Source organism: Protopterus annectens, chromosome 9.part0 (assembly GCF_019279795.1).
Source record: "Protopterus annectens isolate FY-2018-M chromosome 9.part0, PAN1.0, whole genome shotgun sequence".
In the NCBI taxonomy this organism is placed as follows: Eukaryota; Metazoa; Chordata; order Ceratodontiformes; family Protopteridae; genus Protopterus; species Protopterus annectens.
The window spans coordinates 1,413,217,289-1,413,234,314 of record NC_056743.1 but is presented as its reverse complement, the minus strand read 5'-3'; the positions used below and the strand labels follow the sequence as shown (position 1 = coordinate 1,413,234,314).

The 17,026-nt window shown below is 41.6% G+C and overlaps 1 protein-coding gene across 1 annotated transcript in view; it reads right to left on the bottom strand.

Moving 5' to 3' along the window:
- Window positions 1-17,026, bottom strand: part of LOC122810691 (myoferlin-like) — a 1,883,765-nt gene that overhangs the window by 1,711,216 nt on the left and 155,523 nt on the right. Inside the window, 2 exon segments of the mRNA XM_044082260.1 lie at window positions 8,543-8,548; window positions 8,669-8,737. Coding sequence (XP_043938195.1) covers window positions 8,543-8,548; window positions 8,669-8,737 — 75 coding nt within the window.

Here is a 17,026-nt window from a genome sequence, read left to right as displayed (position 1 = left end):
TCACTGGATATTCACATCCCGACCCCACCCCCTGCCCAGAAAACCACAGTGAAAAACTTCTCTAAAGCAAATTTCACACTCCTCAAAACCGAGGTGGAATCCTTCAAAGCCCCCAGTTACAAGTGGCATCCCACAGACCGCAGAATCCTTTATAAACGCATTCTATGAACACCTTCAGGAATGCATGGATCATGCAATCCCAAATAAAACTAAGACCCAATCCTCCAAAGGCAGACGTCCTGTCTGGTGGACCCCAGCAATAAACAAACTATACAATAGAAGGAGGAAGCTACTACATGATAGAGCAAAATCCCAAAAAGGGAAGGCATCTCTGATCAGTATTAGCAAAAAACTACGGGCACATAAAATCGTCTAAGGCCAGCTTCGAGAGAAAAATTGCACAGGACACTAAGGATAATCACAAGGCTTTCTTTAGTTATGTTAGGAATCTGGGTGGGAATTCCCAGATATGCTCAGAATTAGTCCAAAATGACAAAAAATACACCGAACCCACAGACATTGCCAACATCCTAGCTGACAGGTTCAGCGCAAACTTCTCTCCCCCCCCACCCCACCAAAAGGGCAAATATCTATCCCAGCAGAGTGCTGCCCCCCTGACATCTCAGATGCTCAGGTAAGAGCTGCCCTCTCCAAAGCAAAAAACACAGCATCAATGGGACCAGACAGTGTCCCAGGCTGCGTCCTACATGAACTCCAAGAGCTAAACCCAAACATAAAACTACTGTTCAATCTCAGCCTTACTACAGGATATGTACAGAAAGAGTGGCGTACAGCAACGGTGGTCCCTCTCCACAAAGGTGGTGCCTCAACGGATCCTGGAAACTATCGCCCCATAAGCCTGACTAGCTTGGTCTGCAAAGCTATGGAAAGGATCATCATGGACCTTATAAATAAAGATATTGGGGACCTACAGACACTGGATCCTACCCAGTTCGGCTTTGTTAAGGGCAGGATCCTGCCTCTTAAACCTGGTCGATTTCTTTGAAACAGTCACCAAGGCCACTGACGAGGGGAAGGTGGTCCACACAGTCTACCTGGATCTTGCAAAAGCCTTCAATAAAATACCCCACTCAGGCATTATAGATAAGCTCACCAGCTTAAATATAAACCCCTATGTCACTAGATGGGTTGCAAACTGGCTCAAGGACAGAACCCACATGGTTAGAATTGCTGGAGCCATATCAGACTCCAAACCAGTTACAAGTGGCATCCCACAAGGCTCAGTCCTGGGACCTCTCTTGTTCGGTATATATTTCTCAGAGGTACAGGCCAACACGGAAGGACTGTGGCTGACCAAGTTCGCAGATGACCGCAAACTGGGTGCCATAATCGACTCTCCAGCCGACACAAGCATCCTCCAAAAGGGCCTCATAGAAACAGACAACTGGTGCCAGAGCCATGGCCTCAAGCTAAATGCCAAAAAGAGTATAGTCATCCCCTTTGGCAAAAACAAAGTGCCCACAAATTACCACATAAGTGGTAATCCATTAAGTACGGAAGAAGTAATTAGGGACCTGGGGACCCAAGCTGATACCAATCTCTCATTTGACAACCACGTGGACAAAGTGGTTAAAAAAACATTTTATATAGCCCACCTAATCATGAAGGGATTCACATCTAGATCAGGGGAGGTCATCGTGCCTCTTTACTCATCCCTCATCAGGCCCATAATTGAGTACAATGCCCCTTTTGGGATGTACCTTACCAGACACCTGCAGCAACTGGAAAGACCCCAAAAGTACCTCACCAAGAGGATCAAAGGGCTCACCAAGAAGATCAAAGGGCTCAAACAGATGCCATATGCTGTCCAGTTAAAGAAACTCAAGCTCTACTCAGTGGCATACCGCCTGCTCAGAGGCGATCTATGCCTAATGTATAAAGCCATGTCCAACCCGGAATTAATGGACATGCTGCACCTCAGAATATCCAAATCCCATCGAGCTACGGGCTCGAGAGACTTGAACCTCAGCACTGAAATAAATAGGACATGCTGGAGGGACAGATTCATAACTCAGAGGCTCCCTGAGACTCCCTTCACTCTGGAATAAAATCCCAGTCCAGGTTAGGCAGAGTCCCTCATTGACTCTCTTCAAGAGGAATCTTGATGAGTGGATGGGGGATCGTAGGTTTACCCCGGGTATCACTTCTGTGTCACTGTTAGACAGAGGCACAGTATACTAACCTTGAAAAAGGGCATAGCAAAATTAATTTAAAATGGGTGGCGAAAGCCAAACACACTCTGGCTAGGCTTATAAATGCCCTAGGGCAGATAGCCTAGTATGAACCTATGAACCTAAGAAATAACTGATTCATCTTTCCAATCTCTTTTGTTCTGTCTAGGTAGAAATGTAATTGTTCATGAACATCCAGTAAGTGCAGCATATATTCCCCTATATTTGTATATTGTGGGAATAATACTGGCAAGTTTATGGATTGGTTAATGCTTCATTCTGACACCACCGTAGGAAGGAATGAAGCATTAGTACGTAATGTGGCCCTATCCTAATGAAAAATCAAATAAGGCAGCATAGAAGATAAAGCTTGAAGTTCTGAAATTCTAGCAGATATAATTGTTACGAAAAAGGCAGTTTTCCAGGTCAAAAATTTAGGATCACAGTTATCTGCAGGTTCAAAGGGAGAGTCTATTAAGGCTTGCGATACCAAATTAAAATCCCGTGGTAATGTGGGGGTCAAGAACCGTGACCATCCAGAACTTTGTGTGTCAAGCTGACGTGCTCAAAACACTGAGAACCAAAATAAGTCTCCAGTCCCCTATTTTCTTTGACACTAAAAAGAATCTTGTGTACATTCCGGATTCTACCTGGTCTGGTGGGACCTCTTGGATGACTTTTTTTTTTAAGCAGCTTTGAATTTCTAGTGCTTTTGGCTTTCCTCTGATTGGGTGGACTATCAGGAATTGTCCTAGGTAATGGAGGAGGTAGGGAAAAGGGAATTATATAACCTCTGGAAATAATTATCTGATGCAATACTTAGCCAGGCTCTCTGGTACAGAGATAAGCGACCCCCAACTATCTCCAGAGGTAGGTAGTCAGGCCCCATTTCAGGATCTCTGAAATGGTATATCAGAAAAAGAATTTCTAGACCCCAGTTTTGCTAGCCACCTCTGCCATGGAAGCATTGTCTTTCATTATCACTCCCCGCTCTGCCTCTGGGGGGACTAACTTCATGTGTGCCCTGGAAAGGGCCCTGAGACTTTCTGAACCACATTTTTGACCTCCCCTTTGATTCCTGGAAAAGGTCCTTCGAGGAGTTGAAAAAAGCACACCCATTGCATAGAGGGTCTTTCTATCTTTCTCACACCTGGAGAGTGTGTCCTTTATAGTGGGGCCAAACAAAGTGCTGTCAAAGGGAGCATTGATGAACAATGACTTGAACGGTTCCACAAAATCATTCCAGTTCTAGACAAAGATTTTGATAACTCTTTAATCAAATCTCTTTGCAGCCTACTGAAATGTGCAAATATTTCAGCAATCAAAATGCAAACATTGCTTAACATAAACACGTTTCTCAAATCTACCTTCCTTGACTCTTTATTAGGAGGAAGGACAGAGGAGTTCTGTTCAGTGAGTTCCTTTTTTGTAGCCACCACCACAACCATGCCATCTAATGGGACTCCAATATTCCCGGCCTACTGGTGGAGCCAGAATTATGTCTGGTCTCTTGGGGAGTGTATCAATCATATCAGGTTACTTCCAAACCCACTTGGAGACCAAATCAATAATCTCATCAGCCAAAGAGTAACCCAGGAGGAAGACGGACCAGTAGCAAATGCTTCCAGAAATACTGATTCCTAAGGGGAAGGGTTTTGGGAAGACCAGACACTCTTTTGATTTAGGATCTCAAGAATGTCTCCAAATCATCAGGTGCTGGTTTTGGGGACCCCCTCCCCTTCATCGAAATCAGTATCCTCAAGGATTTACTCTTGAGGACAGTCAAAGTGCCTCCTTCCTTAATGAGGTGGCCCGGAGAAGTATTGGAAAAGATCAAAATACCCTGCTAGGTAGACTAGAAGCTTTGGGCTGGCTGACCCTGCAGAGAAGAATGTTGAGGATCACGGTGCAAAGTCATCTGGGAAGTAGAGAGTGAATCCGAGGGGGAAGGACCCATCTGACTTGCCAGAGTAAAGAATACTCTCTTCACTACCTCAAAGGCAGACCACTCAAGGAAAAAGGAAGCCAACAGAGCCAAAAAAGTGAGTTTCTGGTCCTTTACATCCCTCTGCCATAACAGCAATCCACCCAAGGGGGAAGTCAGAGATGAGCTGTCCAGTGCCAAGACTCCAAAAGGATGAGATGGCTCCAAAAACCTCGAAGTTGAACCCACTCTCTTGGATCTGACAGGGAAGCTTTGGCTCTGAGAGTCATCCATCTCCGTGGATATCAGAGCCAGTACACTCAGAGCAATAGTCAGATCCAAAGATGGTGTTGTCTTCGGATCCGAACCAGACAGATCCAAGGGCTCTAAAACCACAAGTTGAATTAGAGAAGGAGCTGTTGTTGTCAGAGTAGTAGATGAATGGACTTCCTGACCTGAAGGGGCAGGAACTGTGAGAACACGCTTCTGAATTTGCACCGTGAAAAATTTCCTCATCATCCTCTCCACATCCACTTCCATTAGACTCCTGCAGGACTGAGAGGATACCAGAGAAGGCAATTTTTAGTGCCTCTCTAAAAAGAGAGAGGGCACCCTGGAAGGAACCGTATCCACACTTGGTGAATATGTAGTTCTTGGTAAAGGCTTCAGATCTGAAGATGTAGGATCTGAAATGTGTTTGGTTGGATCAGAGGATGTAGGATCCTAAATATACATGGTTGGATCCAATGATGGTTGGATTGGATGCAGCATTGGATCCAGTCTTTCTTTCTTTCTCCTTGGTTCAGAAGTAGTAGAGACTGGAGAATCTGAGGACCTAGACCTTTTTGATGGGTCTTTAGATTTAAGCTTAGAGGACAAAACCCCAGCAATGGCTTCAGAAAAGGGATATGGCAGTCATTCCTTCAAAATCAGCTTATTTTTCCTGTCAGCAAAAGCTTGGACCCATGACAAATACTACAGTCCTGCTGCAGGTGTTCTGGTCCCAAACAACAGGCACAAAGAGAGTGGGCATCCAACAAATGCAACTTGTGCCCACACATCACATTTTTTAAAACCTGCTGAACCCTTCTCAGACATCCCTGTAGTTAAAAGAAATGAGTTAAAGTAAACTGTTTTTGGTAGACAGAAAAGGAATATGAAAAGAAAAATACCAGCAATGGTATTTAAGAACTACAAGAAAGAATTTATAGGAAAAAAAGCAAAAAATACCAACAATGGTAATTACAGAATTTAAACAGAGTGTTAAGAAGGCAAAGGGAAGGTGAAAAGTCTACCATGATAGTGAAAAAATTTTACAGCCAAAATATACGAAAAATACTGGTAGAATGCCTTTAGTCATTTATAGAAGAATTTAAGATGGCGATATGAAAATAACTTATCTCCCACTAAAGACTTGAGAGACGAAGGTGATTATGTCTAAATGCTAAAGCGGTAAATGAGATCTAAGGCATGTTAAGGGTGGTGCATTATGGGTAGGGAAGGACCTTGAGAGTTTCTTGGTGGCCACGAGCTAGTAAAATGGATGAGTCCGCTCTGAGGATTGGATCCGATCCCCATTAGTTAAGGAAGGCATGAAAATGGGCAACATCAGATCTGAGACATACATTTACCTGTTTCTCATTATGTTATGTACATTACACACTTTCAGGCTCTCTCTCACACACACACAGATGAACACACACATTCATATTTTGTGATCAGCATGGATGCAAGTATTGATGTGTGTTCATATTGTGATGAATTGATGTCCACAATAAGACATGTATAAGGCAATCTCAATGTCTATTGTCAGTATAAAGCTATAAATAATGTATCAATGCAATTGTGCTATTTATTTTTGTAGTGTAGTTGACATTTGACCTATTACTGATGCATCTATTTTTAAGTGTATGGGTGCAGGGCACACATGAATCTGAGTAAATATGTGTTCAGTGACTAACATGTCCATTCCCTTTGGTTGTGTATATTTACATGGCTTCTGATGGGAAGAAGAATAACTAGGCAATACATGTCATACACCTCCTTATATAGAGTGCTACCGAGCAACTGGTTTGTGCAAATGATGGCAAAGTGTTTGCTCATGTGAAATTCACATTTAATGAATATAAACTTGAACTTGAGAAGTAGTTATACATATTATATGCTATGGGAGAAATAGCTAACAGACAATATGGTGTTCATACTGCAGTTTAAATTGGAAATGTTCTGTCATAACTTTTATGACATTAAGAACTGCTGTTATTGCCTTCCCCATTTGCGCAGAGTTGATCAACGAGCAAAAGTGGGTCTCTGCTTAAATGAGAATATATTAATATTTATGTTGATTTTAATTCCTTTGCACAAACATGCTAAGTGGTGAGGAGTGGCCATCAGAACTTTGGACAGTAACGAGTGTAAAAAATACACCTGCTGCCTAGCTTTCCCTGTGGCAGCAGGTGTGACAGCAGTGAGCTCATGTTCAGTGCACAGTGATACAGGGTTTGAATCAAGCTCAATATAATTTTTATATACATGGTATCAGAATGGCATTACATAAGTAAATGTAATAATTCCTGCAAATGTGAGAAGCAATGACTACAGTGAAGTACTATATAAAAATAAATATCAGTCAAGTGATTTATGTCAATAGTATGCATATGGATTTGCATTTTTATACATTCAGCAGTCTAAATAACTTACAGTAAATAGCAAAAACACTGAGGTAAGGCTCCAGGCTTCAAAGGTTTATTCTTCATAAATACAATGTCTTGTATTTATGAACAATAAACATTTGAAGCCTGGATTTTGCTGTTTTTGCTGTTTTGACGGATTTTATTTCTTTTCTGAGGTATCTGGTTGAAGTTGGAACTTTTTTACTGTTATTTATTTAACTTACAGTAAATGTTTAAAGTACTGCCTTTACTCTGCTTTAACTCTGTGTTCTTTTGGTGCAGTGAGTTTAAGTAGCATTGCATGGAGGTAACCAGACTAGTGCAGCCAATGCCATGGGACATGAAGAGCCATTCACCATCGTTCAGCATTGGTGTGCGATGCCAAGTGCCACAAAAACACAGAGGACAAAAAGTGAATACATTTATTAGGGGGCATTTCTGCCATGTGTGTGGTGTGTGATTCTATTTTGTGACAAGATTAAATGTGTGAAAATTGGGTAGCTATGAAGGTGGTGAAATGGGGGGGTAAGCAGAGGAAAGAACAAAGGGGAAGCAATATAGGAATGTGCAGGAGCGAATTAGGAAAGAACCACAGCTGTCTACTTTTTGAACAATGTAATAAGAACATGGACAAAAAATTGGATGAATCTGGACTGTCACCACAACAAAGATGGGCAACAACAATGGAATCATGTTGTACAGCCAACTGGACCAAATCAAGTGTGTCAAGAAGACGTATGTGTGAAATGTGTCCAGTTTTGTGATTTTACTTCAAATAGAGAGGAATGTTGGGGAAGGGATGCAGGAATGTCAGGGTCAAGTGAGGAAGCAGGTGCAGACAAACAGGATAAACAAGATAGATGCAGGGATGGTGAGGGACACAAAAGACTGGGGGATACCATGATTGGGGATAGGGAGGGGACATTGGAGGCACTTGCCCTTCAAGCATGGGGACAGTGAGAATCTAGTCCTCACCCTCAGAAATGTCATCACTGTTCCCTTCCTTGGCTTCCTGTTGGTTTGCTTGATATTTGTGTTTTCCCTGTATTCCCACAAGCAACTTCCCCAGATGGCTGAGGCATGCACCACTGCTACTTTCTAAAACATCATGCACCATGCCTGGCAGCTCCTGGCAGGTGACAAAATCCCCACCTCCACCAATACTCCAAGGGTACCACTGCACCAGCTGCTGGGTCAATGCTACCTGATGCTGAAGGCCCAGGTAGTGTAGGGGCTGCAGGACCAGTACTGGTAGTTGTGTCCCAGATATGGTGGGTATTGGTGCCGCAGCAGTTGGAGGGGTGGCAGGCTGAGCCACAGTAGATGGCCTGCCTCCCTGTGCTGGAAATCATTTTGTTGGTTGTCAGAAAATTATGACATCCGAACAGGCTGATCACACATATACAAATAAAAAGGAGAGATAAGGGGTAGGGTAAAAGAAAAGAAAAAAGATAATTGCTAACATTATATGCCACATACAATAACTTAGTACAATAAAAATATGTTTTTACTTTTTAGTTAAATATACTTTTTAAAAATCCAAAATATGACTAAGAAGTGTTACAAATAATCCCTGCAATATACATGCATTATATGTATGCTTTTAAAAATAATAAAGATTAATTTAACAACATGGCATCTATGCCATTTTTCTTTAAATTAATATTAAATATGTTTTCATTAGTTATGTATTTGTTAATTGTGGGATTGAACCCATATCTGAATACACCATTACACTTGACTCCTACAATTACCTTGAGCTACAGAATAAAACATGCATGTGTGCTTTTACAATTAAGATGTGAATGCTTAATATGCTAGTAATGTATGGAAGAGCAATAATTTTAATAAAATATTGTTAATTTGTGCTGCATACTTACCCCTTACTTCTCTGAGTCTTTCTAAACATTCATCACAGGCCTCCTTGTTCTCTGAAATCTTCTGAGCAGCTGAAAAATAAATAAGGAGAGAAAAGAGAAAAACATTATGCATACCAGTCTTAGCTATCTACAACTTTCTATATCAGTTATAGTATCTTTATCTGTATACTTCAACAACTGTGGGATGTCAGCAGTTCTAAACTCATCCAAGCACTGGTTGAGTTGTTCCTTCATGTGCTGTCTCAGGTCACTGTAATGATGTCTGCATTGCTCCCCCAGAGCATGGAATGCCGTTCGCATTGGAGACAGCCTTGGCTAGACTTTTCAAGCCTCAGATTTATACTGAGACCCAGTATAGCCCTCCCTGCAGCAGCCTACAACTCTGGTGCTAAATGAGGAATGCAATGAATATTCTTGACTCTTCTACACCCCATCTTTGATACCTGAATTGGGCACCATCCTTCCCAGCTCCTGCCATGTCTGCACTGGTCATCCATGAACAGTTAAAGTGTTTTCCTGCCAGTTTATGATATTGTGTTTTATGGCCAGTGTGCAAACTAGCACAACTATGCCAACTGCATTTGTGCAATGGTGTGCAGACAGCAACACTACCAAAGAGATAGGAAAACAGTCTATGAAATAGGAAAGGTACTAAGACAGTTGGCATTAATTTATGGCTTGTCTGCTGCTATACCTGTTAAATGACTTTTAAGACAAAGTAATTTGTACTATGTGGGATTCAAACCTATGTAAAATAGAGAATACATACTCTTCCACACAGGTGTTCTTTCTTCATTGCTACAGAAAAAGTGCTTGACAGACATGCTCATTAATTATATAGACACATTAAAGAGTGAGTGGTGCTACACTTCAGTTAACCTTGTATGTTTCTGACCTGACAAGCTCCTAGTTTATGCATTCTCATATGTGATGCAGGAGTAATATGTGACAATATACTGGAAATGCACATTTGTATTACTTTGAAGTTAGATTTCTGAGTTCTGGGTCAGACGACATAATATATTTTGTTTTTCAGCTATACTTGCATTATGTGAATTGAGTAGATGATTACTAGTAAAGTATGAAGTCTATCTCATGGCAGAAAAAAGTTAATTACAGAAACATAATTGTCGGGATAACCCCCAGTCACACATGTAATTCATATATCAACAACTGCTATACATATTTATTGTTATGTATAATTATCTTTATATTTTTAATTTTTATATAAATTTAAATGGAACAGCATTAATAAAATTGGGAGTGTGCTAGATTAGAACCCTGACTCACTTGTATTGTGGCCACAGACTTACACCTATTGCCATAAGGAAAGCTAAGCAGTAGATGTATTTTTTACACTCATTACTGTTCAGAGTTCTGACCGCCGCTTACTGTGTTTGCACACAGGAAGGCAGAACAAGTAAAATATTTCATTTTATCAAGTTAAAATGTAGCTTTTCCAGAATTACAGAGCACAACTGTATTGTTACATTTGGTATAGGTTTATAGTGATACTGGACAATGGTCATCCATGATCATACCCCCACTGATATCATCAGTAACTTGCATAAATGTCGTCATGCCTTCATCTGAATATGAAGGTACATAACTCCATGATTGCACTACTGGTCTTTCCAAAGTGTGTGTTGGTATGTGTTGGCATCTACACAAAATCATGAGAAACAGGTACATGTCTATCTCTCTTCTGCAATATGCATTCATGACAGCTTTTTTCACCTAGGTTGCCAGGATGTATTTATATGTTTTTTTGCAAATTGCATACATAAAATCATATCACAAGTTCTGGCTTTGAAACAAGTCTCATAAAAGCATATATTACCTGCAACACTATGATGATGTCATCCTCTATAAAGTGCACTATAGAAGTATTAAAATCAGATTTCTGCAGTGGTGTGACTGTCAAGTAATGTGTTCTCTAGCTTGTATAATTAGAGGTATGGGTTGTAATCAGGAGTTAACTTGTGTGCATGTGTGTAGTCAGAAGAGCACGAGTCCTGGTCCTGCTTTCCTCACTCAAGCAGCAATCAGAAGATACTTATATTCTACTACATGACTACACAGCAATTTCATACAGCCTTTCTAACATCATCTTCACAGCATACACTGATGATGTCATCTTATATAAAGTGCCCTGTGACTGCTAAAATCAAGCTTCTGTGATGATATCATCCTCTATAACGTGCACTGTGACAGTATTAAAATCAGACTTCTATGGTGGTACGCACACATTAAAAAGAAGTTATGTACTTACCATAACATTCCATCGGTGTTGTCCATTTTCATTCTTCCTCAACTGATGGGTTCGGATCCGATCCTCGGATCTGACTTAGCTGTTACTAATGCTCGTGGCAACCAAAAAACTTTCGATCTTCTCCCTTACCAAAAATGCACCAACCATAAGTTACCTCAGATCTTGTTTTCTGACTTTTTACCAGAAAGGAAATATCTAATGTGCATAAATACAGGAGCTATAAAACTGCATGTACGCAAAACAGAAAAAAGTATATCTGGAGCTCAATATAAGGATGATGTCCCTCTAAGAGCTCATTCTTCTAGAAGTTTTTAAATAGAAAGGATGGGAGTTGGTGGGAGGGAAGTTAAAGAATTAAAATGGACAACACAGATGTAACATTATGCTAAGTACACAACATCCTCATCTGATGTTCTTAATTTTCATTCTATCCTCAACTGATGGGATGGAGTTCCTACCTGCCTATAATTGCAGGTGGACTCCAAGGAAGGATATTCCTGAGCACACTTGAACCAAATAGTAGTCTACACTTGGAGACCAGATCCAATTTGTAATGAGTAATAAAAATATGGGGAATAGCCTAAGTTGCTGCTGCACATACGTATGTCCTCCATGGATACTCTGAAAAGAAAAACTGAAGAAGTTACCATGGACCTAGTTGAATGAGATCATATTGGTTGTGATAATGTGATACCCAATTTGTTATAGACAAATGAAATAGACTCAGTTAGCTGTCTGGCTAAAGATACCTTTGTGACTGGTTTGCCCAATTTCAGTTCTGCAAAGGAAACAATTGGTCTGTTTTTCTGATGCCTTTTGTTCTATGCAGGTAAAAATGCAACGGTCTCTGATTATCCAATAAATGTAACATGCATTCACCTTTGTTTAAATTACAGATGAATACTGGCAAATTAATAGATTGATTAATATTAAATTCTGACACCACCACTGGAAGGAAGGAGACATTAGTCTGAAGTGTCACTCCATCCTTGTAAAAGATCAATTATGGACATTTTGCAGACAAGGCTTGAATCTGTGAAATTCATCTAGCAGAGATAATGGCTACTAGAAAAATAGTTTTCCAAGTAAGATACTTAAGGTCATATTTAGCTGCTGGTTCAAAGGGGGAATGTATTACAGCTTGCAGTACCAAACTGAGATCCCATGGGGGAGTAGGGTCCTTAAAAGGAGGTCTCAAAAGTAGAGTGCCTCTCAAGAAAGCTCTGCACAATTTGTGAAAGGCAACTGAAGAACCTTCAAATCCAATGTGAAAATTTGATACTGCTCCTAATTGAACTTTAATGGTTGAGAAACTAGCCCCTTCTTTAAAAAGTAAGGCTAAAAACTCTAGTATGTTATGTATTGGAGCTGAAAATGGCTCAGCATGATTTTTTTGTGCCCAGCAAACAAATCTTTTCTATTTACTTGTATAAAGTTTTCTTGCTGAAGGTTTATGGGAAGATAAAAGAATATGTTGGACAGGGGAAGAGAGCATCAGCTATCTGGCTATTAACGGCAATGGAGGAACCAGGCTGTCAGCCAGAGATTTGAGATGTCATGATGTGTTCTGTCCATTGGGTGAGACAGGAGTTCTGCAGTCAATTCCAGGATCCAAGGTTGCTGAAGTAAGTGAGGCCAAAGAAAAGGAAACCAAATCTGTTGAGACCAGTATGGTGCAATGAGGATGACTTTGCTTTTCAACCTGACAGCTTACTGTAGAAATTTTGGAATTAATGGGATTGGTGGGTAGGCATAAAACAGACCGGGGGTCGAACTGTGAAGTATAACATCCCTAGGTGATTCCCCCTGTGGGGATTAGTGCAAAGTAGCTGCTACATTTGTTGTTTAGGGAAGAAGCAAAAAATTCACAGCAAGGCTGGCCCCATAGATGAAAAATCATTTCTGTCATGTTTTTGTTGTGAGAACACTTATATGGTAGAAGACTACACCTGCTCAGTTTGTTTGCTATTACAATAAAGTTCCCCGGAATGTGCATTGCTATGAGAAAGCAGTTGGATGAGATCACCCATTGTCACCCTCTGAGTGCTTCTCGACATAAGGGATAGGATCTGGTCCCTCCTTGTTTGTTGATGTATCAAACTATTGAATATTGTCCTTTTATATTGCAATCATCCCCAAAGGGAGGGCATTTTGGAGGACTTGCAATGCTAAAAGCACTGCTCTCATCTCTAGGACATTGATATGCAAGTTGGATTCTTCAGTGGACCAAGTGTCACGAACTGTGTTCCTCAGAAAATGGCCCCCACCCCAACTGGGAAGTGTCTGTGGTCACTATGGCCTTGGGCTGAGCAGGAACGAACAGACAGCCTTGTAGAATGTGATCGGACTGAATCCACCACCTGATATCTCTCTTGCATGTCTGGGTAATTTGAATCAGAGTTGACGTGGGTTGGTAAAGCATCGCCCACTGTGTTGCTAATATCCATTGGAGAATCCTCATGTAAAATCTGGCTAAAGGTACTAGTGTTATCGCCACTGACATTGATCTTAGAGTTTGAAGAACCAAGTGGGCTGAAATCTTGTTACTGCAGATTATTTTCCTGACCTGTGATCTTATAGTTTGAACCCTTAAGGGGAAGGGGGCAGTGAAGCAATCACTGAGTTTGTGTTGAAAACTGCTCCTATGAATTCCAAATTTTGAGATGGTTCCAATTGAGACTTGTCGTAGTTTGTGGTTATCCCCAGATGAGGACAAGTCTGGAGAACCTGATTTCTTGCCCATATCAATTGATGCCTAGTTGGGGCAGTAATGAACCAGCCATTTAGGTATGGAACCACCCAGAATCCCTGCAGTCTCAAGTGACCCTACTACTACCATACAGTTGGTGAACACCCCAGGGGCTGTGGTGAGACCAAGGGGCAGAACTCTGAATGGGTAACGACTGGCTCCCAGACAGAAACTTAAGTACCTTTTGGATTGTCTGTTAATCTTTATGTGATAGTACACACCCACAAGGTCTATCAAGCACATCCAGTCATCCTTCATCAGAAAAGGGTGAATGGACTGAACCACGACCATCCAAAACATGGTGTGTCAAACTGACTTGTTCAAGTTGCTGAGATCCAAAACTGGTCTCTAGTACCCTGTTTTCTTTGGCGCTTAAAAAAACCTCGAGTAAGTTCTGGATTCTATCTGGTCTGGCAGGACTTCTTGGATGACTCTTTTTTTTTCCTAGTAGCTTTTGTATTTGAATTACTGCTTCTTCCCTCTGATTGGGTGGAACATCAGTGATTTTCTTTGATATTTGAGGGTGGAAGGGAAAAGGTATTATATAGCTTATGGATAAAATCCTCTGCACCCAAGTATCTTTTATGTCTAGCCAGGCTCTCTGGTGCAGGGATAAATTACTCCCAATTGCCTTGAGAGGACAATCAGGCCTCCTTCCAGGAGCGTTGGTAGGGTCTGTCCAAGAAAGAATCTCTGGACCCATTGTTTTGCAGACCTTCTCTGCCTCAGTGGCATTGTCGACCTTTGGAGTTCCCCTCTCTGCCCCTGGGGGAAGTTCTTCTACGTCTGTCCCGGAAAGGACCCTGGGATTTTCTAAACCACATCTTTCGAGCACCTCATTGTTTCCTTGAAAATCTCTGAGGGTCCAGAAAAAGTATGCCTAATGCAGACAGGGTCTTTCCCTCCTTCTCACAACCGGATAATGTGTCCTTCACTTTGGGGCCAAACAAAGATTTGCCATCAAAAGTAGAATTGACAAATGAAGAGGTGTCTCCTGATGGAAATGCGTGAACCTGCTGCCCTTGAGGTTCCTTCAGCTACATTCAAAGTGAGCCGCATGGATGAATTTGAAATAGAATGCAAGGTAGTCAACTGAGAAATCACAGATGATTGGACCACTACAGAAACGTATCCTGAGAGGGTATTTGACAGTTCCTTTATCAAATCCCTCTGTAACCTTGTAAAATGTGCCAAATAATTCAGTGACCTTAAGGCAAAGGTCCCTGAAGCATAGACACACTTCCCAAATGTGTCCATCACCTTAGACTCCATGTTAGGGGGACAAACAGTGGAACTCTCTTTGGCAAGTTCCTTTTTGGTGGCTGCCTCCATAACCATGTCATCAACAGGCACCCCTTTACCCCAAAACTCCTAATCTGCAGGTAGTGCCATAATCTTGTCCAGTCTTCTGGGTATGGGTTCAACTGTGTTGGGCTCCTTCTAACACCGACCAAGAGATTAATTCAATAAGCTTGTCGGCAGGTGGAGTAACCCATGAGGTAAACAGGCCAGTACCAAAAGCCTCCAGGAATGCCAACTCCTCAGATGAAGGTTTGCTGCGCATCAACCATCTTTCTGTTTTCAGATCTCAAAGATGTCTCCAAATGAGAGCTCTTCAGGAGGTGACCATAGGGACCCTTCACCTTCATCGAAGTCCATATCACCCATGACAGACTCTTCAGAAGAGTTCTCAAGTTTTTCCTCTTGCACTCCTTCTTCCTAGGGACCTCCTCAGTGGGATGCTCTGGGGATGTATTGGAAAAAACTGTAACACCCTACTGGAAAGCCTGGAGGTTCTTGGACTGGCTGTCCCTGTGGTAAAGAGTGATGAGACTCCAAGCAATGAGACATCAAGATAGAAAGTTGAAGATCCGAGGGAGTTGGCTCCGTCCATTCTGCAATGGCAGAAAACAGCCTCTTCACAGCTTCAAAGGCCGACTGCTCCAGAGAAAGAGAAGACCTTGGCTCTGAAAAGACAAGCTTTTGGACTATCATCCTCTCCCATGCCGAAAGCGATCTCTCCAAGTTGGAAGCCGGAGCCGAGCTATAGAGTGCCAAGGCTATGAGGAGCAGACACAGCTCCGACAACTTCAGAGTCGACTCTAACACCCCGGATCTGACAGGGAAACTACGGCTCTGAGAGCCCTCTGGATCCGACAGAAATGAACACTCAGAGTAAACTTCAGATTTGACAATACTGCTATCTTCGGATACATGCCAAAAGAAGCCAGAAGGCTCAGATCCAGGGAGTCTGAAACAGCTGAAAGAATCAGAGGAGGAACTTGAAGTGGGGGTGTAGTTGAAGGAAGGACCTCCTGACCCAAGGGGGTTAGCAGATGATAAGACACCACTCTGACTCTGCGCCGGGAGGATTTTCTGCACCACTCTCTCCACATCTTCCTCCCTCAAACTTCTGGAAGAATGAGTTGAAAGTATAGAGAGGAATCTAGATTGGTGGCACTCCAAAAAAGGTGAGGGCACCCTCGAAGGCACTGGATTGACACATGGCAAGTATCTAGTCTTAGGAAGAGAAACAGGGCTCGAGCTAGTCGGATCTGATATCTTCTTTGTTGGATCCAAGGTAGTCAGGTCCATCAATTTCTTCTTTTTTGAATTCGAGGGTGAGGTCGGATCCAGCTTAGATCTTTTCTTGGACACCTCCAAAACCAGGGTGGATGATGTAGATGGTTTTTGGAGATGAAGTTTTCAACTCTTTACTTCTACCTGATCTCCAGATATAGCCTCTCCAAAGGTATATGGTAGTAAGCCTCTCAAAATAAGCTTATTTTTTTTCTTTCTACAAGTGCCCTTTTGTTGAACCTATGGCAGATGGAACAATCTTCTTGAAGATGTAAAAGCCCAAGAAAGTAAACACACATGGTGGGGCATCAGACATAGAAAGTTTGTGGCCACACTTAAAGCACTTTTTAAATCCAGTGGGACCTTTCTCTCCCATAACTACCACTATAAAAAAGCAAAATTAGGATAGAACAGATTTTTTTTTATATTGGGACAGCAAGAAAGAAGAAAAACTATCAGCAATGGTAATAACAGGTACACCAAGTGTAGAAAGGAAAGCACTAACAATAGTATTTTAAAGAAGTACGCACTGTATGCTAGAGAAGGTAAGGGATAGTAGCTATATAAAAAGTAAGGAAAATTAGAAAATATTAATATTTAGAAAGTTTAAAAGAGAATTATTTCACTTAACTGTAAAAACACCTGAGTGCCATGGACAACCACTTCTTTCATGAAAAGCAGCAAACGAGATCTGAGGTAACAGAGTTGGTGCATTATGGGTAAGGGAGAAGCTCAAGAGTTTTTTTGTTGCCACAAG